General features: G+C 45.7%; 3 protein-coding genes across 9 annotated transcripts; 2 read left to right on the top strand and 1 right to left on the bottom strand.

Annotated features, from left to right (window-relative positions):
* Positions 1-5,892: 5,892 nt before the first annotated feature.
* LOC105192198 (interferon-inducible double-stranded RNA-dependent protein kinase activator A homolog) lies at positions 5,893-10,712 on the bottom strand. 6 transcript variants are annotated; one of them, XM_011156191.3, is made up of 7 exons: positions 10,524-10,712; positions 9,474-9,798; positions 9,076-9,211; positions 8,665-8,959; positions 7,962-8,111; positions 7,672-7,783; positions 5,893-6,071 (listed from the first exon to the last, which is right to left on the bottom strand). In XM_011156191.3, exons 2-7 carry the CDS (start codon positions 9,787-9,789, stop codon positions 5,935-5,937), a joined length of 1,146 nt encoding a protein of 381 aa, XP_011154493.1. In that variant the 5' UTR covers positions 9,790-9,798; positions 10,524-10,712; the 3' UTR covers positions 5,893-5,934. The 6 variants fall into 6 exon arrangements, with proteins under 6 accessions (XP_011154493.1, XP_011154484.1, XP_011154474.1 ...); XM_011156182.3 differs by having other exon boundaries at positions 10,503-10,711; XM_011156172.3 differs by lacking the exon at positions 10,524-10,712 and adding an exon at positions 9,905-10,410 and having other exon boundaries at positions 9,076-9,196.
* Positions 6,335-7,618, top strand: Mthfs (methenyltetrahydrofolate synthetase). Its single transcript, XM_011156153.2, has 4 exons — positions 6,335-6,475; positions 6,764-7,019; positions 7,239-7,286; positions 7,381-7,618. Exons 1-4 carry the CDS (start codon positions 6,359-6,361, stop codon positions 7,551-7,553), a joined length of 594 nt encoding a protein of 197 aa, XP_011154455.1. The 5' UTR covers positions 6,335-6,358; the 3' UTR covers positions 7,554-7,618.
* A 1,181-nt stretch (positions 10,713-11,893) lies between the features above and the next one.
* On the top strand, positions 11,894-18,095 carry LOC105192227 (probable ATP-dependent RNA helicase DDX17). 2 transcript variants are annotated; one of them, XR_850514.3, is made up of 9 exons: positions 11,894-12,055; positions 12,230-12,583; positions 12,665-13,318; positions 13,432-13,604; positions 13,692-13,751; positions 16,197-16,439; positions 16,629-16,790; positions 16,881-17,128; positions 17,239-18,095. XR_850514.3 is itself a non-coding variant. In XM_011156214.3 (8 exons), exons 1-8 carry the CDS (start codon positions 12,039-12,041, stop codon positions 16,916-16,918), a joined length of 1,701 nt encoding a protein of 566 aa, XP_011154516.1. In that variant the 5' UTR covers positions 11,894-12,038; the 3' UTR covers positions 16,919-18,095. The 2 variants fall into 2 exon arrangements, 1 of the variants encoding a protein (XP_011154516.1); XM_011156214.3 differs by having other exon boundaries at positions 16,881-18,095.
* Positions 18,096-24,908: the final 6,813 nt, after the last annotated feature.

Genomic DNA, 24,908 nt, shown 5'->3' on the forward strand with positions numbered 1-24,908 from the left:
GTATCGACTGTATCGAACACGTCGCGCGCTCTCCTTCTCTCTACACTAACTGCTTCGCTCTCTTGGTTTTCATCCGCGAAGTACCGCCACGTATCGCATTAGAGGCTCGTCGGCGGTACTTCGGTGAAGTGCGACTTAAATTGTTGGAAATTAGCTCCGAGAGACTCGCTCTCTCGATTGTTAAAGGCGCTGAACACGACGCTGCGATCATTCTCTTTCTTTCTGTGCGTCATCCAGCGAATTTTCTTTAAAAGAAGAATCAGGATACCGTTGAATCGATCAAAATATGTGCATATGTATATAATATATATATACATATATATATATATATGTATATGTATATGCAGTACGTATGTATAAATTGTTTTACAACGGCACGCCTTCCGAATGCAAATTCGAAATTTTCGGTTCGATTTTGCGAGGTCGTTTTAAAAAAGAAGAGGAGGAAGCTCCACGTAAAGGATGTACATCGTCAATTTCGACGGAACGAATTCTGTCGTTACCGCATCGCATCCGTCTCCTCTTCATAATTCGGCGTATGCAGGATTGTTACGCCGCATGAAAGTGGAATGTGCATTGAAAATTCATGACGCACGATATATCAAGATCTCGTAAAACACTTTCTGCAGACCGTGTAACAAGGAAACCGATTGTATCATATGAAACAATGCGTTTTAGAAGTATTGTTACGCGGAAAATCGCTTGCCTCGATATCGAGGCGGCATATTCTTCTCGAGGAATCCGAACGGATTGCAAATTACGCGGGAAAAATATGATTATGTAATGGAACTCTCTGTCAGAGAATACCGGACAAGGATGTCGAATTGTTTCTTCGCTTCTGGTTTCTCGTGACAGAGAATTCGCTTCGTCTCACAAAAATATCCTGAAAGGGATCGGTACCCACGTGAGAGTGAAACAATCAATGCGACGACGATCCGGTCGAGTATCGTCGTCGTCGTCGTCGTCGCATCGATCGCTTCAGTTTCGACGGTTACCGCGGAAATCGCCAGCCGCCACGAGGCCGTATAAGTCGTTTTCCTGACGTAAAGCAAAAGAAAAAAGAAAACAGGAGACGACCGCATTCCTCGTTATAATCGCTCTAGCGAATGTATGTTTGTACACACACATACACATTCTATACTTTGCATGTAAGTAATGCCTATTTTCCAAAGATATACGTATGAAACACACACTTTCACAATCACTGAGTCACACGCGGGCGACTTGAAGCCTCCCTTCTTCCTTTCGCACTCTCGCTCCGAGGACGATGTTCCTCATGTAAGCCCTCGATCATCCACGAACGCGTCTCGTCGCCGTGGCCGTCGAGGAATCACGAGAACACGCTTTCGCCCGTAACAAACGACGTCGCCCGTCGACGTAGTCGGGTGACGATCGAAGAAGGTGTGCATACATGCGATTTCGTCTCGGTAATTTCGCGCGTTGTTCCGCCGATGTCCGAGAAGCTGAGGCTCGAGCGCGGCAACGTCGGCTGGTGCCGGTCCTCGATCAACCGCGAATGATCCTCAACGTGAACATCCCGCGGGAGATACTTTGGATCATTGGGCGGACTCGCTCCGACAAACATGAATTCTGGAGATTTCTCTCGTGTTTCTCTCTACTCTCTCCGAGCAGTGACATTTTTGCGCGATTACCATTGCCACACCGATCAATGTTGCTGCTGTCGACCTTGACACTTGGAACGTTAACGAATCTCTCTACCTTACGGTGCCGCTCTTTTGCGCGCAGCGCGGCACTATCTACGAGAAAAAAAAAAAAAAAAAAAAAAAAAAAAAAAAAAAAAAGAAATACCACTCACGTACGAATTACAACGATGACGTACCGCAATTACACCTTATAGTACCGTGATATTCCCGAATCATCGCAACTCAAAACGGCGTATGCACACGCAGATATATACGATACAATTTCACAAGACAAACGATACCGCGAGAATATGCCGATTGCAAAAGGGAAGTCAAGATTATTATGCCGTTTTCTTGGTGTTACGCACCCAAACGTCATTAACTATTTTTCCCGCTTTTCTTTTTGCCGCAAATTCATTTCTTTATCGGGCTAATTGCACCCACCACCGTCATCCAGCTCCGAGCGGCGAATCTCTCTGTCTCCTCCTCTCCGCCTTGAGACCTTCTCAGCTCTCTTTTGTCTCCTCCTTTGGGAATTTTGTTTTTAGACTTGTGTTTGACTTTCGAAGCAGGTAAAATGAGACAGAGACTCCGCTCGACCAGAGAATGGATCAACAAGTGTCGGTGAAATCGGCCTCAAGATCCTCACATTTTCCCAATACATACGTATTTGACGAATCAAAAGGATACGTCACGATCCGTGTATACAACAGTCGACGGCTAGATCGGAGGGGAAAGCTTTTTATTTCTCTCTCTCTCTCTCTCTCTCTCTCTCTCTCTCTCTCTCTCTCTCTCTCTCTTTCTTCTCCTGATCTTCGATCGAGCCGTCCTGCCGTTTGACGCGCTTCGCTTCGTGTGCTCCGCTCACAGTACTTTCGATGTTACTCTTTTTCATTTAGTATAAAAGTCTCATCCGGTTGACGTCAATTGTACGTAGGCAATTCGAAATTCAGTACACACACCATAGGTACACACTCGACTACTAGACTTGACGTGTGTACTTAATGCGGAATCCTTAACGATTAATCCTTACGCGTATTATATGTGATGCTTATGAGAGAGTTTATGAGCTACCATACTAAAGGAAAAAACATACACCAATGAAAGATTATATCCTTATATCCGCGATCACGCGTTTACAGCTTACATTCGGTTCACCGAAAGCTACGTTTGCATTGTGCATACGCTTAGTGGAGATGTAATGTTTCGCGGTATGGGAGCAAAATTCGTACGAGATACGCGTCTCTCCTTTTACTCTTCTGTGGTAATAAAAATTCCTAACGTTCGCCCCGCACTACGTTCTCTTTCCCATCGTATATAATCTTTCTCTCTCTTTCCATCTTCGTTCTATTATCTCTCTCTCTCTTTCTCTCTCTCTCTCTCTCTCTCTCTCTCTCTCTCTCTCTCTCTCTCTCTCTCTCATATGCACATTCACTCACACACATATACACACACACTCACACACCCACGCGTGCACACATATTCTTCTTTCTCTCTCTTTCTTTCACGCGCGCGTGCATTCATCATCAGGCATCATTTTACACCACCACCCCATATACAAATAGTAAAGCACATTAAAAACATAGCGATAAGCTAAGTATTATGTAGGTATATTGGAAAACTTCCACTAATTCTATGCAAAGTATAGCTTGTAGAATATCGTTCATTAAAACTAGGACTTACGATAATCGTGAGATGATATTTTTTGTCTTTTTTCTTTTTCCTTTTTTTAAGTTCTTTTATTTAAGAATCATCATATCATCATTATTTCTCTTTCTCTGTTTTTTTCTTTTTCCGTCAAAACGCAGCACCCCCTGCGCTAGGACGGGTTCGCTCCTCCTCGCGCAACCCTGTGCGCTCAAATTCGAGAGAAAAAAAAAAGAAAGAAAGAAAAAAGAAAAAAAGAAAGAAAAAAAAAGGAAACGATCAGAACGTTCTCAGAGCGCAATCCTGCGCCATCACTGTGTTTCCTTTTCTTTTTTCTTTGTTGCTTTTGTTTCATAGAAATCGGACCGTTCTGATCAGCAGTCACAATTAGGTACCACATAGTAGATATAGCGTGTTCTTTGTTTTTCTCTCTTTTGTAGCCCCTTGAATGTGTGTTCACGCTATTTTTTTAATAAATTACATCGTAGAATTATAGCTGAGCTCAGCTCGCACTATGCCCTGCCGTGTCACATCGAATGACGGAAACAAGTCAAAACCATCGTGTCTTATTCGTTTTGCATGACTATCGGGTGTTCAAACATCCCTCTTTATTCGCAAATTTCCAGAGAATCATCATTATCTCTGCAGTTTCGTCGCGCAGAACGCATCGTGGCCATTCCACTGTGTGAATGCGCGTAAATTTGCCAAAGCACAGTCTCTTCGTTCGGCGGACGTTCGCGTTATCTCGCATTATTGTGCATGCTGTATACTGTGAACTGAGATTGGCTAAAATTTATTTCAAACTGGATCAAGAATTGAAATAACTTTCGCCACATCTGCCGTGTTTGCGCACACGCACCGTAACTGACGCGAGTGATTTGACAAATCCGGCGCACGTACATCTGCCGCAACGGGAATTCTATCGACTACTAATCACCCGCAGCTGATCTCCCGGATCAACGAACGATCTTCGCGTTTCGATGATCGACAAGTCAAGAGATTGATCTCACCTTCTCAACAAATGTCTCGAGATTCGCCGATCGTCATCGACGCGAGCGTTGTTTGTGGTGGACATAGCTGGACTTTCCCGATGGCGAAATGAATCGCAAGCAGACAGTGGCATTCGACCTGATGTTTACTTGTTGAAACGCGGCGGTCGCCTCAAGCGCGGTATCAGCTCCGTTCTCACAGCTCTGGCGTAACTCGGCGCAGCGTACTGGTCGGTCACCGCGATCGGGCTCTGAAGACTCTGTATGAACATGGACGAGTCCTGTATCTGACCTACCCCGGCCGCCTGGTACTGGTACTGGCTGCTCGTCATGTCCGCCGTCGGATAATGATTCGGCTGGACGAACTGCGGCGGGTTCTCGTACTGCGGATACGGGATGGAGCTCTCCGCGGAGAACTGCGGTATCACGGGGTTCACGTTGACCGGCGTGGTGGCGAAGCTGCCGGGGTCGTAGGTCTGATATTGATTCAGCTGGCCCAATTGCGTGGTGTTAAACGGCGGCGACTGCGGGAACTGCGCGGTGTCGGAGAATAGCACGCTCGGCACCGTCGGCTGCGGGAAAGAGTCCGGCCTGGGGTACGGCGAGATATTGGCCGTGACCGCGTTGCTCAGGCTCTGCACGCTCGGTATGCCGGCGATCGGTGAGGTGCCGTATCCGTGGAACGTCTGCCGGCCGTGCTCCAGATCTTTCACGCCGCTCTGCAGCGAACCCATGACATTGAGCTTCGACTTGGCGGCCGGACCGATGTTCTCGCTGTGCTTAGTCCGCGCGTCCGTCAGCAATGGGTGTCGGACGTTGACGATGCTCTGCGGGGCGCGCAGCGGAGGGAAATTGATCGGCGCCATCTTCGGCGCCGAGCTTTGCTGCTGCTCTAAAGCTTTGCGCGCCACTGCGAAAGCACTATTGTCACCGCGAGACGCGGCTCCGGACTGGTACGACGCGCTGGACGACGTGTGGTTCTCCCGGTGCAAGGCGGACGCCGCCGCCGCCGCTGACGACGTCGACGGTGACTGCGTCGCGAACCTCAACGGCAGATTGGCCGCGGTCATAGACGACCCGCTGCTCCTGCTCTTGTAATCCGGATTGGTGACCGACACCTCCTTGTAATCCGACTGAATCGGATAATTCTTGATTCCCGAGTCTGCTTCGCCTGGAAACTTCTTCGCGATGTAATCCTTCGGCTTTACCGGATTTTCATGCGCCGCGCTGTTGACACAAGTACCGACGGCCGCTCGCACGCTGCTGAACGTAGACGTGGACTGCTGTTTCGCGCTGACGATCGACGCGTTCTTCGTCGTATGCTGTTCGCTCGATTTGAGTTGATTCTCGTTATTACCGTCATTCTTCTTCATCGATGAGTTAATTTTGCCGGCGGTGATCGAATTCGCGGACGTCGCGATCGCGAAAGTGGCGTCTTTGCCGACCACTGCGATGTTCGTTGCCCTAACCGACAACTTGGACGTTCTACCCTTGCTGCTGATGTGGTCCAACTTGTGTCCACTTTTCCCTTTGTCGGATATTTGGCTGTTAGATGATAATACCTTGACGTCCGTCGTGTTGTTTTGACTCTTCGATGTCAAATTATTATGGGGCTTGCAGTTGATAGTGACAGCTGGCAGGAGCGAAGCGCTGGCTCACTTCTTGGTCATGATTTTGAGATATTCCAGAGCATTTTGAGCAGCACTGGCTTGAGCATCTTTACTAGTCGCACCGCAACCATAGCAAACTGCTACTGGCAGGGTAGACAGTTGCACAAGGCACTGGAATTTACCTTTAAAATAAAACAGCACTGTTTAAGTCACAAGTCTAGCATTGTATTTGAGTGATTTTTGTTTCATAATATATAAAATTGATTGTGTGATTTTTTTATCATGATTTGTAATGTAATATGCTCAATGATACATGTTAATAATATTAGAGATTATAAATATCACATTTCTATGTGAAAAGGAATGTAAAAAAGAATCGTTATCTAAGATCAAAAATATCATAAATAACTATGTAAAGATAACATTGTGACATTCAATATGGCTGCATATATAGAAAAACATATCTGTAATGTACAACATGGCTACATCATCAGTTAAGAGTGCCTTGAGAAGTAAAATGAAGAATATCCTTAAAAATGTTAGCCCAGAAGAGAAAAAAATACAATCTGCAAAAGTGTTTGAAAAAGTGAGTACGGAAAGAGTGAATAAGATAACTTTGACTTGAATCCTCTAAAGAGGTTATGTATATATGCTGCAAGTTACATATTGCACAGGCAACTTGCAATATATACAACAATACACTTGTTTTTTACAATTTCACATTTAAATGATCCCACACAGTCCTCTTGTCCTCCTTTATCAAATGCCAAATATATACCTTATTTTAAATGATTAATTTCATACTTGAATTTAAGATAATGAAACTTAACACAGCTAATAAGAGTATCATTAGAAAAGTTATCACTTTTTACAGTTATGTGCATTGAAGCAATATCAAGAGAGCAACAGAATTTCGTTGTACCTGAGTACTGAAGATGAAATTGATACTCTGCCAATCTTAAAGCATATATTTGATTTGGGGAAAGAGGCATTTGTACCATTGTATCATGGAAAAACTATGGAGATGGTAAAACTAAAATCAATGGATGATTACGAGACATTGCCATTAACAAAGTGGAACATTAAACAGCCAAACATCAATGAATACCATGAAAATGCTTTGGAAACAGGTAATTTAATTGTGCAACATGACAAAAATAGCACTCTCTCTCTCTCTCTCTCTCTCTCTCTCTCTCTCTCTCTCTCTAAGAATACGAAATGTTATTGTTATTAATCATCAAAATAACAATAAAAGTTATACCATAATACACACATTATAGTTGCTAATATTTTTCAATATATGTTTCATCAATCAATGATTTCAATTCTGTGTGCAAATTATATCACAGGTGGATTAGATTTCATAATTTTGCCAGGAGTTGCTTTCACCATGAACGGTACGTTGTCATCGACGTTATTGATGAACATTTTTACACAGATATATGTCGTAACTCATCGAAAGATAATATTTACATACTTTATTATCACTAGGAAAACGTCTAGGGCACGGAATGGGATATTACGATAGATATTTAAAAAAATATTTTGAGAAAAAAAGTACAAGACCATACTTGATTGCGCTAGGATTCAAAGAACAGATACAAGAAGATATACCAAGTAACGAACATGATGTGCTTGTTGACATTGTACTCAGTGGACACTGAATAGAATACAATACAGAGCAACAGAATGAAAAAATAAAAAGATCATAACTTTGTTTTGTGCATAATTATTACCAAGGCAAAGTCATTATATACCTATAATGTACAGATGTAGACTTACCGCTGATAGATTTTTCTTCGATATCAACATATGTTACTTCAAACTGCTGTTCCGACGCGATTTCTTGTAAGAATTGTACCAAATTTACATCACCATCATTGAAACAAGTGTTCTGAAACAAAATCAAAACGTCATTCGTCAATTTTGCGTATTTACGCCCATTAATATCTACGTTCTGCATAGACACAATGATATACATTTCTTATAATTTGATAATATATGATATATGGCGAATATATCGGAATATTTTGTCCTTCTATTCAACTGATTGAAGCAAATTGAATACACACCTGCAGTTGAAAAAGTTTAACACCTGTGGACGACTTGAGACTCTTGTGAAATTTCGAGACTTGGATACTATGAACTGTGGTCAGTGTCGAGATTTTGCTACCTTTCAGATCGGCATAACGGGCGCTCACGTTTGCATTTCTTTGCACAATCTATAACGGACAATTATACATAAGATCACATGTAAAATTTGTAATAGTATATAAATCTCTGCCCCAATAACCATTTATAGGAAATACTTTATCAATAGTTATTCCACATTTATCTATAAGAATGGAAATGAAGTGGAAATGACCCAAGACCACATGTGTGATTACAACATAATACAATTACAGGTAAACAGTGAAACACCGTGCCGCCTGAATAATAGTCCGTTATAGATTAAAACAGATCGGAAAGATAGCTTACATTTAATAGAGAGTGACGTTAAGTAAAAATCACTTCCACTTCGCTAAATTCACACGCATACGATCGCGCGTGCGCGCGCGCGCACGCACGTATACATACGACACACGACGCACACACACGAGCACACACCAAACCCACAATAGATATCGCTAATCGTTAGTTCCTCGAATATTCAAATATCGCAATAATGTCAAGGATATTGTCGAGTGAAGCGTATTATAATACATACACGAACAAATTTATTGTGTATCTACTGTTTAATCTAATAATTAAGGACATGTAAATGCGACGTCTTACCTCATCCTCGTCCACATTAGGTGCTTCATTATTCATATCGTGTAACGCTTGCCACATCTTATGAGCAGCATGCCTCTTGGCGACTTTTTTGCTTTTTCCTTGACCGACCTCGCGATACTTTAATATTGAACAAACAATAGTGAATTGCCTTTCATGTGGTAAACCTTCTTCACCTTCCATTGTATATTTTGGTGGTGGCCAATGACGAGACATACACATTTCTTGTAAAGCTCCGATTGGGTTGTTCATTACTTTTTCCTCTCCGTATGTTTGTAGTTCTTGTAAATTTTGTGAACTGCGTAAACAAACAAATACAGGATAAATCCCCATTAAGTGTACATACCTTATGTGTATACACAATTTCAAGTGCCCTGACTGTTAAGCCCAACTTGAACTATAAACAATACTTACTCAGGTAAATTATTTGGGATCGGAGATTCTGAAGATTCGGTATTTACTCCGATTAATTTATCCAGCACAGCTTTTGCAGCAGCATGTTTTGCCTCCTTTTTAGACCTGCCGGTCCCCATTGCTGAAACAATTGGATCTGCTTGAGTAGCTTTGTACTTATCGGCTAATATCGCTGCTAAGCCTATGGCAAACGACATTGACCATGTGGTTAGGAAATTGCTATGAATTTATTGTCACTAAAAGTTGTATCGATGAGCAAAAAATTTATAGGGATTTGTTAGTTACATGGCTAACATACTTACCAGAGAGACACATAACAATGTGACGCGATACAAAGAGAACACATCATCTGCCATAGGCTTTGTTAGTGAAAATAAATGCGTAACAAATATACAAACCAACAACATCAGCAACAGTGACTCTATACCGAAATGTAGGTTCGTGAATAGCGCCCTCAATTTGTACCAATTCGTATTTTGGTATGGTGCCTCTACGAGAAAGTAATTCTTGAAGAACAGAGACTGGTGTTTTGCTGGGTATCGCCTTCATTTCCATGCGTGCTGCCTCGTGTAAAGGTAACTTCTCCAACATCATGGCATGTATGGATACTCGCATTCTGTTGCGACGATTGACATTATTTGAATGATTAGGAACACCACCCACACCAGCCATCATGTTAGGCCCAACCTGTGCTACTTGGTGCATTTCCTCCATTGTGACGTCCTGAAAACACAAGCTGTTCCAGTCTTGCAGTCCAACAGATTAGATGAAAGAAATACTCAATTTACATCACGCCAAGCTATATACTTTCTAGCCAAACATTTCTTACGTTATATACATTCATATATTTGTCCAACTGAGTAATGACACAAGCTGAGCAGCAGTCAAGTTACACAAATGACTCTGGTACTCGACTGCCCTACTGCAAACATATGAAGCTCTAACGTTTACTTCAAACTTTTAGTCATAATTAAATGATACTGACGTAACGTCAGAGTCGTACAATCGGGGCGTTCCAATGGTCGGGGAATCGAGGTAAACTATCCGTGCGTTAGACGCGACGGGACCGCGTCTCATAGACACAATCGCCGACGGAGGACCGTCGCGCAAACAGTGCCGAGACCGGCATGGCCGCCATGATTGTTATAAAATCCATCGATTGACCGTAATAACGCTCGTGCGAGACGCGAGAAATACGCCGGGAATCTGCCGGGAACGAGTGGCGCGAGGCTGCCGGTGGCTCGCTGTTGCGCGAAAAATGTACGCGGCGCGTAAACATCACGTCGTACAGATGCAACGACTGACAAATCGTCGACGGCGACGGTGGTGAGCCGCGACCGGCCGCGCGGCGGTATGTATATATATATCGTCCGCTACGCGCTTCGACCCACGGCCAAAGTCACCGGACAAACACGCGCCTTACTCACGAGTTTTGCGGGCGGACGTACTTCGTGAACTTCAGCTGGCTCCTCGGCAGGCCAATTCCTATGCGAAAAGCGAATCCCGCTTTTTGTGATCGATCCAAGTCTCACAAAAAGCTTGATCCGTTTGACGACAGAAAAATGGTTCACTGGCTAGCGGAGATCCCTTCCTCGTTCGCTGTTCTGCGATAGTGTGCCCGAAGGGGGGTTCGTTCGTGTGCTGTCCGTGTGTAACGTCACCGCGCGTGCATGTGTGCGCGCGCGCCGTCGATGTCTCCTATTCGCGCATTTCCGTCTGCGCAAGCAGGTATGTCTCTAACGGACGCCCGCTGATATCGATGCTCGATATATCTTGCACTCGATCGATAATGAGACACGAGCGCGGGATATCTTTCAAACAACGCAATTTCGGACACTTGAAATGAAATATTGAATGAAAATCCGGCCGGCTCTGTACTCCGACTTTGGGAATGATACAACGAAGCGTACCAAAAGTTTGTGCCAGAAGAAATATGATGTTTGCGAGGAAAAATATGGGAAAATACACATACCATAGGAAGCGTAGCCCAATTACTTTAGCTCGACCCCTAACCTACCTGTTCTTGCGTCGCGCGAATTATTATTATTGTATTATTGAGACAAATTCGATTAGACGCTACACTAGTGTTCGTTAAAGGTGGACCAATGTTTATTCATAGTCCAATTATTTATTTAAATAGATTTTTAATTTATCTACAAATCTTTCGTAACCAATGAAACAGTCAGTACAGCAACTCTACGGATCACTTCATTGGCTACGAGAGATTAGAAAGAGTATATAAAATGTTATCCTCGGAGCTCAGACACAGAAAAACTTATGGCGTATTCGAGTGGAGATGGATTTTAACCTATGCGGAATCGATTAACCCAGGCGCCGATAAAACACTAATGAAGACTATTGGAGTATCGACATTTCGACGAGGTAATGCTAATTTCTGCAAATGCTGACAGTCTTTAGCGTAAATTTTCATACTGGCAAAGGGACTCCGAAGGATCTGAAGGACTTTTAATTCAAGAGTCATAACAATACCGACTGTTTCAGCTACACCGTAGATAACACAAACATTTGTATCCTTGCTTTGTTTCTACATCTTGTAGAATTTAATTTCAATCGAGCAATGAAAAGAGGAGAAAAGGAGACCGCCGTAAGAAATTAATCAACCACAGTCGAATATGAAAAGAATAATCGGGTGTGTATCTATTCGACACGGTGCGATTGGATACAAAGTAAATGATTGGTTGGATCTAGTAATTCACCAGATAATATTTTGCACCGGTTGGTTGTGACCAATCGTGCTATGTCGAATTGGACGCCCTCAGAAGAAGATGTGATGTAGCAGGTCTACATCATAGCTTGTTCATGGCGCCGTTTCTTCTGCGTCACTTAATCGGTTACGTTGAAGTCAATTCTTGCAGTTTCCGTATGTGATTTTCGCAGTCTGTTTACTGACGAGAAACGCTATTCAGTGAAGAATCAAAAGTTCATCCGAACAAGGCACAGCTATGGGCCGCTACAGAAGGTAAATAAGCCAAGTATTAAAGTAATTTCTCCAGACATTCACATCGCACCGACGCATTCATATTATATAGCGGTTATCTTATTCGGCAGAATGATTCTAACAGAGAATTTTTTCGGTTGCCTGACGCAGCCAAACATGAGGATCACAATTGAATTTGCAATTAATTTCTTGTAGCCGCAGTCGCGACAGAGATAGAAGACGCAGATCACGCACTCGCTCGCGTAGTAGGTCACCGCGTGACAGGAGGAGTTGGGGTGGTAGCGGCGGACGTGACAGAGCCACGAGTAGTCGCAACAGCCGTGGACAACCTGGTGCTAACTTGAGAAAACCTCGATGGGACCTCAGTCGATTGGAACCTTTCAAGAAGGATTTTTATATTCCTAACGAAGCGGTTCAGAATCGGGATCCACGCGTTGTCGAGCAGTACAGAAGTGAGAAGGAGATAACACTAAGAGGCAAGAACATACCCAATCCTGTTTTCAATTTTGGCGAAGCTGGTTTTCCGGAATATGTCCTTAAGGAAATCACGTGAGTACACGGTATTGCAAAAGTCAAGATATCTTGCAATTGTGAGCACTGATTTGAAATTGTTTGTGTTTCAAATTGCAGGAAACAGGGTTTTAATGAACCTACATCGATCCAAGCCCAAGGATGGCCAATAGCATTGAGTGGACGAGATATGGTAGGCATCGCATCTACAGGATCTGGGAAAACACTGTCCTATATATTGCCTGCTATAGTTCACATCAATAGCCAGCCAAAATTAAGTCGCAAAGATGGACCTATTGCGTTAGTATTAGCACCTACACGAGAACTTGCTCAACAAATACAGCAGGTTGCAGATGATTTTGGCCACTCGTCGGGCATTAGGAACACTTGTTTATATGGTGGAGCGCCGAAAGGAGCACAAGCTAGAGATCTGGACAGTGGTGTGGAAATCGTTATTGCCACGCCTGGTAGACTATTAGACTTTCTCGAATCTGGGAAAACAAATTTAAAAAGATGTACATACTTGGTATTAGATGAAGCCGACAGAATGTTAGATATGGGTTTTGAACCACAAATCAGAAAGATTATAGAGCAAATTAGACCAGACAGGCAGACCCTAATGTGGTCTGCCACATGGCCAAAGGAGGTGAAGAATTTAGCTGAGGATTTTCTTAAGGATTATGCTCAAATTAATGTCGGTTCTCTGCAGCTTGCAGCAAATCATAATATATTGCAGATAATCGATGTGTGTCAAGATTATGAGAAAGAGAATAAGTTAGTATCGGCATTGCGCCCTCGGTACCAGTTTAGCTTTATCGATTTATCGGCTTTTCGATACGTCGATAATCTTGTCGATCAAAAAGAATTGTTCTCTCACATATTTACAGATTAAGCACTCTGTTGAAAGAGATAATGGCTGAAAGCGAGAATAAAACGATAGTATTTATTGAGACAAAGCGTAGAGTAGATGAAATTACGAGAAAAATGAAACGCGACGGTTGGCCTGCTGTTTGCATACACGGTGACAAGACACAGCAAGAACGAGATTGGGTTTTACAAGGTACGAGTGACTTGAGGTATCGTTTGCGATCAAGTTGAATTAACTCGATGCGCGAGTGTGCAGTTATTATTGTTTATCTATTTGCAGATTTCAGATCAGGCAAGGCACCGATCCTCGTTGCCACCGATGTCGCCGCACGTGGTCTCGGTAAGTAATTCAAAGTTTTCGACTCATATCATGACGCAACGATGTCGTGCATTATCAGTTAATTTTCCTGCAATATGGAAGAGCAACTGATTAATATTCACGGTATCGATTTTTCCCCAAAATTATGATTAATTATTATTTTCCTTTTTTTATTTCACTTTTTTATTTTTTATTTTTTTTTTTTATTTTTTATAATGCTCTATTCTGACTGAAGTTTCCGCAAATGTCAACTGCGGTGTAATGTTCCGTGTAAAGGTGTAATCAAATTGATACTTATTTGAATCATTCAAATCTTGAAAATTATCAAGCACAGTTCTGATGTAAAATGTACGCAGTTATCTAAGAGCTAATCCTGTATAGTTTGTCTAATAATATTAGAGCCACGTCATGTCTCATATCTACTAAAGAAATCTATTGAAAGTCGGATGATTATATGACAGATGTTGCTTACCTTAATTCAATATGCAGTCGCTTGCGCGCGCATCAGGCGCGACGGCGCGCTCAAGCGCAAGGTGTCTTGCGGTCTAGTCCGGATCTCTCTCTTCGTGCCTAACGGAACATTACATCTTTTTGAACGCGTTGTAAAGCTCAAGTTCAAAGGAGCACGTTATGATCGGAAAAAAAAGAGAGGCATTTTGCTAAGAGAAACTACCATAGAGAAGGAATAGGGCACCAAAAAAAAAAAAAGAAAAAAAAAGAAGATAAGAGCATATTGAAACAGGAAGATGGTCGGAGGTAACTATACAGCTAACGCGGTTGGATCTTTGTTTGTATTGCAGAGGCACATTGCGCGCAGGCCCACGCTGGGTAATGCAAAGCATTCGGGGGTGCCCGCCGCCTCTTTGTTCGGTGGTGCACTGGTTTGCATTGTCTGCGCTGGCCGCGACGCGTGCCTCTATTCGTCAATCGCGTGAAGGGCCAAGTCCGGGCCAAATCGGGATCTACTACTACTACTACTACTACTTTACCTACCTACCTACATACTGGATATCAGTCCTACGCTGCGCTGTACGCCATCTGGGCTGGCCAGGTCGTTCTTGCCAGAATAGAGTCCCCTGCGCTGGCCGCTCAAGCTAATCAGACCCAACAACGGTCCGTTGAGGCGGTGGCATGATAGCAGATGCCAGAGCCTCTCTAGCGCGCCCTGCGCCCTGCGCCTGTAGCGACAGAGTGGCGGAGGCAGTAGCTGGAGCGAGCGCAATAGCCAGGCCCTGCCCGTACGTTGCTAGCGAAAATCTCGCCCACAGCCTAATTTTAGTATTATATAGTTCGAGTTTAATTAATCGACATACATATATCGACACTCATATACATGTAACACACACACACACACACACACACACACATACCACACCACATACACGTACACACAAGCACGCACATGAGTTCCTGTACGCGTATATATAAGTACATGTATGTATACATGCGTTCCTCTGCTCTGTATGATCGTTAATTTACAGGTGATGGATAATGTCTCTGTTACATTGGCCGTTCGTCTCTATATATATGTATATGTTATATATATACGTGTATGAACGCGTAACACTCTCATGCGTATGTCCCTCTTAAACTGTACGCATCTCTTCTGAATCCTCTATCCTTCAATTCCCGTGATAACTACACCGTATATCAGACGCATCTCATCATACTACTAACTACTGTATTATCATGTAATCCTGTTACACCACGCGATCCTGGTCTCTTTTCTAGATATCGGTCGCCTCGCTGTTCACATCGCTGCGTGAATAGCGCGAGAGAAGACTTCGAGAGTGCGACGTTTGCCTCGCACGTTGTGTTGTATTCGTGAGAACGAGTAGTCCGTGCCGCGATATTTACGAAAGGAAAGCCAGGATCGGTGTCGGCGCCACGGTTTGTTTTTATTTCATGATCTCGTGTAATTTCACACTCCAAACGCTCTCTAAAGAATCTAACACAAAGCATTATAAATATGCGATGCAATATAAATTAGATTGCGCGACAATTTTCACTTGTAAATTACAAGCTATTAATGAGGCAGAAGGAGAGACAGAGAGAAAGAGAGACAGAAAGAGAGAGAGAGAGAGAGAGAGAGAGGAAGGGACAGAGAAATCGCGATTCTTTTTTTTTTTTGTTTTTCAGTGAAACTTTACACATTGTTTACACATTGTTTATCTCTAAGAACGATTAATAATCTGCCATGCCGCTGTGCGATGATCATACAGAAAAAAAAATACAAGGGGCAACGCATACTGGCTCGAGTTATTCGCGTGACTTCTTGGAGAGCGTATCGAAATTTATGATTTACTGTGAAAAATGTATCTCGTTTAAACATCCAACAATCTGCTCGACGCGGTGTTTCACAAATCCTCGCGACACTACTACTGTCTTTTAACCGATGTCTGTCCTCAACACGCTGATCCCCCAAGAAGATCCCACGGATCGGCTAATGCCAGCTCTTAATTTCAGACGTTGAAGACGTCAAGTTTGTCATCAATTTTGACTACCCCTCCTGTTCCGAAGATTATGTCCATCGTATCGGTCGTACCGGCCGCAGACAGAAGACCGGCACAGCCTACACTTTCTTTACTCCCAATAACTCCAACAAGGCTAACGACCTGATACAAGTGTTGAAAGAGGCGAATCAGGTGATCAATCCGAAGCTATTGGAGCTCGCAGACGGTAAAGCCGGTGGATATGGTAGACACAGAGGTACTTGATTGTCTTCTTAGAAGCAAACGCTTGATCACGTCCGGCCAATCTGTTTTCGGCACGGCCTTAAAAGCAATTGAAACTGATTGAACTTACACTCAAACAGGTCGGCATATAATAATACGAGCGTGCAACTCGGCTCGATTTACAAATAAAAATCCACTCACGAGCGGCTTGTTGTATCGATAGGTGGCAGGAACCGGTGGCGATCGCGAGGCGGCCGCAATGGAAAGGAGCGTAGCTACTCGAGAAGCCGAAGCCGAAGCCACAGTAGAGAACGTAACGGTCGCGGTAGCCGGAGGAGTTACAGTCGTAGTTATACGCGAAGTCGGAGCCCAATCAATCGTACAGGTCGGTAGATCGTAGCCATGCTGAGCGAAAGACCATTAATTCCACACGAGAAATTTGACACTAACGAGAGACTCTCCCCCGTTTTCTTAGAGGTTATCGGCAAGAGCTACTGGAGTAGCGAGAGATGATCTTCCAGCGGCGGATAAGGACAATGGCAAAGTGATTTTTTCTTCTTTTTCACACGCAACGCGCGGCAGACGAGAACGGTGCACGACGATTCGAGATCATTGTCTTGAATTATACATTCACTGTTTGCGATCGGCTATTTAGGTCTGTCCCATGGTGTAACCGACGATTTGCGCAGGTCTCTTACTTCAGGGTTTCAGCTTCAGTGTAAGGTAACTGTCATTATCTAATGATAAAATAATGCGCGCTGGTGCGAGTTGATGCCTATTATGCGCGCGCTCACTCATAATATACATAGATACAACAAAAGTTGATTTACTAGAGCCTACGAGATGTAAAGTGATTTTTTAACCGGAATACATCCCGAGGAGAAGATCTCTGATGTATCTTCCGTCGCAACTCTCTGACTCCGATTCTGATGTGATCACAACTTGTGCTGATTTAGACACCTAAAATTACTTTCATGCTGAGAAAAAATTTTTTATCCGCGCAACATTTTACGCTCTTTGAACGTTCTTTGAAGGGTTCGCAAACTCGCAGCGTACTTACTAAGGCCGGTCATTCACGCGCTACGTTTCGGTATGCACCAGTGCGTATAAAGCATATTCAATCGGATTTAGGTGAATTTACTTCTCACGACACAGAAGTATTTGTAAGAACGCTAAAATGTACTTGGACGAATTTAACTTGACATTGACAGTCGTGACTTATCATTCACGGAAACGGTGACAATGTATGACTTACAGCGCAATAGTGTATGCTTACCTAATCATTTACTTCCTTCGCGTCTGCCTTCCCCTCCAGTTCTCCATGTTTAATTTCTCCCCCTTGCGCGCATATTCACGGTACACCGATTTAGATTAGACAATATAAGATATACAATTGCAATACGGACTACCATTTCTATGTTTTTATAACTCTTCTCACACTCTTCTCACACTATTTAGCAGTAAAGGGAAAGAGACGGTGTCGCGGTGCAAGCAAGCGTATATGAAATCCTTATGAGATGTAAACTTCCAGAAATGTGTGTAGCGTTATTCGCGAGCGAAATCGACTGTACTCGTAGATCGTAATAAATTATAGGCGTTTAGCGCTTATTTGTAATACATCCCAGTGTATTTAGGCGACTTGCAACAAATAAAATTCAATGTACAGTATTTCTCGGACGTGACAAATAAATTCGTGATGTCTAAATTATTTCGGTACTTCAATGTCTCGTATGCGCGATACACGTACGTCGAGTTTCCCATAAACTCTACACACATACACACACCTATCTTCTACATTGTGTCACTTACCTGCGACGCTTGTGATATACTTTCTTTAAACGAGTATCACGTAGTGATGGGACGAACATGCGTTACTCGTTTAACGAAACGATAGAAATCCAATTACGAAACAGGAGCCTGACGCTGAACTGTATTGGAACGATCGTCGTCGTGTGATTCGTTAGTGGTCGTTTCTGTGGGAAAGAGCAACACAATCAGAGAGTGACTGACGCACAATATCGTTTCGTCCGTTCTGCGTTTAATTTAATTGTTATCTTAATTACAGTGTGGTACTTAAAGATCTTATGGTAATTTTAGAATACCGTTTTTCTGCGTTTGTCTTCTTAAGCCTGATGTCTCTGTACGTCGTTCTCGTTCGTTCGTTCGTTTGTTTGTTTGTTTGTTCGTTCGTTCGTTCGTTCGTTTGTTCGTTCGTTCGTTCGTTCGTTCGTTCGTTCGTTCGTTCGTTCGTTCGTTCGTTCGTTCGTTCGTTCGTTCGTTCGTTCGTTCGTACAGTGTTTAGATTCTCTGCTTCGTCGAACGCGAACGACGTTGGAAATGCGCTCGCGCGCACTCTTCCTTTCTCTCTCTCTCTCTCTCTCTCTCTCTCTCTCCCTCCCTCCTCTCTCTCTCTCTCTCTCTTGTTATTCTCTCGACAGGAATGATTATTACTTGATCTCGTTAAGGTGTACACTGGTATAATTGACGATCTAATAAGTTCACGCGGGAAGATTCGTAATTTATCGGACTATGTGCCACGATATAAATTTATTATGTTACACATCTTGAAATGCACTCGAATCACAAGCATGCAATATCTTCTTTTTTTTTTCATTTTTTCGTGTTTTCGCCGCTCGAGTCGATTGTTCCGCCGCTTTCGCCAGGAGGATACAATCCTTACGATTATTATGGACAACGTTTAATACCCGCTCGTCGTTACTTATCCAGGACGAATAGCGGTTTTTTATGGGGATTAATCGAGACGGTGGATCGACGATCGCGGCGAGGAGATCCGTGGCTTCGGTCGCGAGGGAGCGTCGGGGCACCTCGAAATGACAAGTCGAAAGATCCGGCGATGCTCCCTTCATCGGCGATCGCTTTAGCGTCGCTCCAACTTCTACTCGTGTGATTCGGCGTGTTGGAATTCTCTATGTCTCTCAATTCACGCGAAAGCCCCGAGAGAGCTCGTGAAAGGTGCGCCAGCGCTTCCGGCCGAGGCGGCGGCACTCGCTCGCCCAAGTCCGTCGCGGTGGATAGTAAGAAAACGATAGCTACCGATGTAGTCCTAGTCGTATGTTAACGTTGAAGTGCGATTCTTGTCGTCGGGGCTGTGTGTCTTTGCGGTGTGACGTGCGTCGGGATGTACGTGTGACGCGGGATTCTCCTCGGTGCGAGAAACCGCGCGGCACATTTCTATGTATTGTTTGCGTGTGTGCGTGCGTGCGTGCGGTGTGTGTGTGTGTGTGCGTGTGTGTGTGTGTGTGTGTGTGTGTGTGCGTGCGTGCGTGTATGTGTGTGTGTAACAAGCTGCTCGCATGAATTCGAAGGATAAAGGAGGGATTTATTTTGTTACAGGGCTGAGCATGCTTCGTCCACATATATTACAACGTACGCATATAACAATAACATTAAACCCTTTAGGTGTGTCTCGGACGTGGGAGAGAGCTATGACGCGCTTATAATATCCGCGATACAACGGGATCGTACTTTATGTCGTGCGAGGATCATATACTCGTGTATATGCGTGTACGTGTGTCTCTGTGTGTGGGCGTGTGTATGCACGTGTGAGACGCTATGTATGTATCCACTTGTTTCTTTCGGTGTAGCACGGATCTCGCCTGGACTGAAGTCTCCAGACGCGAGTGACGAGTGTGACAGTGAAACTTACACGATTTTTCATAATTTCCAGTCACCGTTACGCAGCTCCCTCTCTCTCTCTCTCTCTCTCTCTCTCTCTCTCTCTCTCTCTCTCTCTCTCTCTCTCTCTCTCTCGCTCTCTCTCTCTCTCTCTCTCTCTCTCTCTCTCTCTCTCTCTCTCTCTCTCTCTCTCTCTCTCTCTCTCTCTCTCTCTCTCTCTGTTCTGGATGATCTTGCGATAGATCCGTTCGATTACCCGCGTCTTCTCTCCACGTGCTTCACGTTATCGCGACGTTCCCCTCTCCGAAAAATCCGGAGGCAATCCGGAAGAACAGAGCTCTAGGAGTTTTGTCTCACAATGTACGATCTCTCTTTCTCTTTTCTGGAATCTGTCTCGAGGGAGGTACGCGTCGGCGACGTGTGTGTTGCGTGACTGCGCGCGCGTGCAGCAAATCTGATGAGAATCTTAATTAACTCAGTCGGTCGTTTGCGCGCGTCCGCTGTAATAAACGGAAGCCCCGTCTCGAAGACCGAAGAGCGGCCAACTTCCGGAGGTGGGAACGAGCCGACGGTGGGGTGGACGAGATGAAACGTTGGAAGCAGTCACGTTGCTCAGTCGCCAAAAAATAAAAAGCGCTCGGTACGTGGTCATCTCCGATCCCTCGTGCGTCACGAGAGGGATACACTTTCCTCGGCGAAGGGATAGCTCGGGGAAGCGGGTGGCGAATGCGAAGAATTATGCTCGAAAACGACATAATCTCTCGATCGCGTCCGGTTGCCGCGGCTACTCGCGCATCCAAAACGAATAGGAAGCGGCTCTTCTCTCCGCCGCGTCATCCGCCGATGACGCGACTCTGCCGAGTCGGCTCGAGCGCGAATCGTCCCGCAACCGCGGCAGCTGGGGCAATCCTCGCGTCCGTCGTCGAGTCGGCTAATCCGGACCGCTGCGTTCGTGCGTGCCGAGGACGTCGATGGGATTCCAGTTACAACGGAACTCCGCCGGGTACGCGGGGACAGTGCGGAGTGTACGCACGGCTCAATAACCGCATGTTGAAGCGCACCCGCCGCCTCTCGTAGTTTATTATAACGTATGTACACCCGACATGCGCGCGACGAGGCATCACGAAGGATAGATCCATCGCCGATACGCGTAATCGTTTCGCAAATACTGGCTTCACGTCCCTTCGAGTCTCTCTGCGCGCAGCCACGCGCAGAGTCGCTCCTAAATATACAGAGTGTTCCTCGCTCACGCCGGCTCACGCGGAAGTCGGTGTCTCGTGGCGTTGCGCTGTTTTCGCAAGCGCAAGCGAGTCTACGACGCGCCATATTCAAAGCATAGACACTGCGCGGACGGACGGAGCGGAGTTTGAAAGGCGCGCGCGCGCGCGCGCGCGCGAGAGAGAGAGAGAGAACGAAAGCTCCGTCAGTCCGCGTAGTGTCTGTGTGAGCACCGGTTTGGTCAGAGTTGGGGAGTTACGTTTTAAAAGCGACTCATTAGCAGCAACTCGAAGAAAGTAACTCGTCGTTGGCGGGAAGGATAAACGGCGTAACGCCGTTAGCGAGTTGTCGTGAGAAACAAGTGACTTTTCAACGGTGAAATTGCGTCGTCACAGATGAAGCGTCGCTTCCCAACTCTGAGTCTCTGATTGCTCGAACAAGACTGCACGAGCGAGAAGTAAAAATCAGCGGGCGCTTTCGGATTTATCGCTAACGCGACTGCACTGGTGACATGTCGCACGCTCCGTTGCACTAGGATCACGCACGCGAGACGACGACGGTTCAGATATCTCAGATGATCGTAGACGCACAAGTAGCCGAACTCGCTGCTGGAACTCGCACACGTTCTCGATTCATCGAGAGCCTATTCATCTGTCCTGAGACACGTCGAGACGTACATTTTCGCGCCCGCGTCTTTTCGCTGCCGACTGGTGCACGGATTCGCGATCACGTCGATCCTCTCATAATCGACGTCGCGAAGCGAAAGAGTAACGCGGAGAGCTCGACGACGAGTCGAGCGTGTCGAGAGATTACGGTGTGCACTGGTTTTCAAGAACACCTTCTCGGACGCCCAACTCAAACGTCCAATTGAGAGTACTCGAGAGATTTTTCAGAAACGAGTTCCCTCACTGTGGTGGGTGGCAATTATCAATTGCGTCCTAGAGATCAGGGTTCAAGTCATTTTGAAAGTCAATAATCGTCGATTTGGCTCGATTTCGTACGTTACGCCAGATGTGTCCGCTTATGAGCTTCTTTCTGTTGTTCCCCGGAGAAGTGACCATTCGATCGTGACAAGACACACGACGAGGTGCTATCGCTACATTCGGCGGGAAGCTGATCGGGTTTCATTCGGAAGGAACTAAGCGCGGGAATAGAGAGAAGTCTTCGTGGGGTGTGCGATCGTGCTACGTGCAAGTATCGCCGGGGTCGGCCGAACAAAAGGTACATTCTCGCTCGCGATTACTCGCGATTGCTTCGTCCCCGCGGCGATCGGGGCGGATCCGTCTAAACGCGAACTTCGGATCATCTCACTTGAGCTGCGCGACGTAAAATACAAACGTTAACCGTACTAGCAGTTTGTATCTCTTAAAAATCCCGATAACACGATAAGATTTCCGAAAAGAGTGCGGCGATTTGTTGTCGGTAAAAAGAAAAAAAGAATACACACACACGCAGTCACTGTGAATGACATTTGTATCAGCACATTGATTGACGATATTACCGTGCTTTCGTGTGCGAGAGCGAACTTCCGTCGTTCCGTTCCGCTCGCGTGATCTCGCGGAGCCCGCGAGACGCGTCGCACCTTCTCTCATCGCCGAGCGCGACCGTAGAAGAAAATCGATTTACACTTCTGATCCCAGGTGTAACGCGTGTCTCAGACGCGCGGAGGCGCGAGACTACCGCTGTCGCGGGCGGATCATCGGATCCGCGAGATCCTTGCTTCTTCGTACGCGCGCGCGTAGTGTCCGGTTGCACGAGGTAAGAGGAAGATACGACGAAGCGGAGGAGGAACGAGTCGCGAACGGACCGAGTCGAGGCGAATCTTCGTCAGGACTGACAATCGTTTTCTCTCAAACTCAGACAACCTTCTAGGTTCAAAGATCGTACGTGTGGAAAGTGAGACGCGATATCCCTCTCTCTCTCTCTCTCTCTCTCTCTCTCTCTCGAGAGAGAGAGAGAGAGAGAGAGAGAGAGAGGCAGCTCCCTCCATTCCGCTCGTCGTAAGCGCCGAGTACACAAAAGGGATTGCTCCCGTTGAGCCTCGCCTTGATCGATGAACGCCGTTCGCGGCTCTGTCGTCTCCCGCTTGAGTAGTTGGTGAGCAGGCGGGGGGCAGGCGGGAAGGGGGTAGCGTCTTCCGTGGGGTGCGTATCTATTCGACACAGCACGATTGGACACTATGTAAATAATTGGTTGCATCTAGTAATTCACCAGATAATACATTGCTGCATCGGTTGATTGTGTGCAATCGTGCTGTGTCGAATTGGGTGCTTCCCTCTCCCGTGTGGTATTTCCAAAAAAATACAACTATCGTCCGCACCGCTTTTGTGTTGTGAGCATATATCCACGTGTCTTCTTCTTCGTCATCTGTTCGTTCCGTCCGCGAGGTCGACAACACCGCAGCTCCGCGCCGACGGGACCACCGCTCGAGATCGACTAATTGATCGCCGACCTATCGCCGCCGCGTCGTCGCGTCGACGGATAAGCAAGATCCTCCGCAGGCGGCGTCGTCGATCGCTCCTGAGCAATACGTGAGAGAGCCCCGAGCCGCGTCGCCGGCTGCGATCATCGTCGGCCGGGTCGACCCGGGGCCGGGACAGCGGAAAAACAGGAAGTCGCGAAAGCCGCGAGCCGCCACGCGACCGCTTCGCCGATACTTGGTATCGCGAAAGCTCTTTCGGTCGTCGTCAGCTCGCGCCCTCCGCTTGGCGGTTTGTCAAGCCTTATCCGGGCGTCGCAGGTCCCCGTGAGAGATGACAGACGAAAAGAAGGCGGCTAAAATATCTCGACTGCTCGTCCGCCGGCGACTCGTGTCGAACCGATAGTCCAAGCGACGCGCGCGCGTCGCTTCCTCGAGACGTCCTCGAGATGTTCCTCGGGAGGAAGCAGAGTCGCCCGGATAAGGATCAGCCCTAGCGACACCAAGACGCTTCATCTTGTCTTGCAGAAGCGTCTACGACGATCAACGGTGAGAAGGCTCCCGAGGTCCATTGCACGTAAGCGTGGTGTCGAATAGCACAAACGTTCCCTCTCTCGGTTTCTTCACACGCGGCTTCACAAGTTTCTCGCGACGTCTGCCTGTTCTCCTTTCTTCGAGTTTCTTTCCGCTTGTTTCCTCTTTGACAAATTATAATGGGATGAGAGAAATAGAAAAATACAATGAACCGAAACATGCACCTCGGGAGGCTCCGAGGATTCTCCGTCTTGTCCTTGGTACCACTGAGCTGGAAACTCGCCGGTTCATACCAGCGAGGCATCGTACACCCGGCAGGGTAGCAGAATGTTTGACACCCGATGTACATGTGTACACGTATGCCCCTTTCCCCCCGAATGTTTTCCGTCGTCAAACATTCCAGCCAAACTCCTCCCGCGCGTGTACACTGGAGAGCAAAACGGTCTCGACAGTTTTTTCCCTAGTGACATAAGTAACCCGTATAATTGTGAATTTGAGAATCACAACTTGCACAAGAGGGAGAGAGAGAGAGAGAGATAGAGAGAGAGAGAGAGAGAGAGAGAGAGAGAGAGAGAGAGAGAGAGAGAGAGAGAGAGAGAGAAAGAGAGACCTGCGATCTTTTGTTTTGCGCAGTTTGGTTAAGCAGTGATCCTCAAATTCACAACTACACGGATTACTCATGTCACTAGAAAAAAG

The sequence above is a fragment of the Harpegnathos saltator genome, unplaced genomic scaffold (assembly GCF_003227715.2).
Source record: "Harpegnathos saltator strain DR-91 unplaced genomic scaffold, Hsal_v8.6 scaffold75, whole genome shotgun sequence".
NCBI lineage: Eukaryota > Metazoa > Arthropoda > Insecta > Hymenoptera > Formicidae > Harpegnathos > Harpegnathos saltator.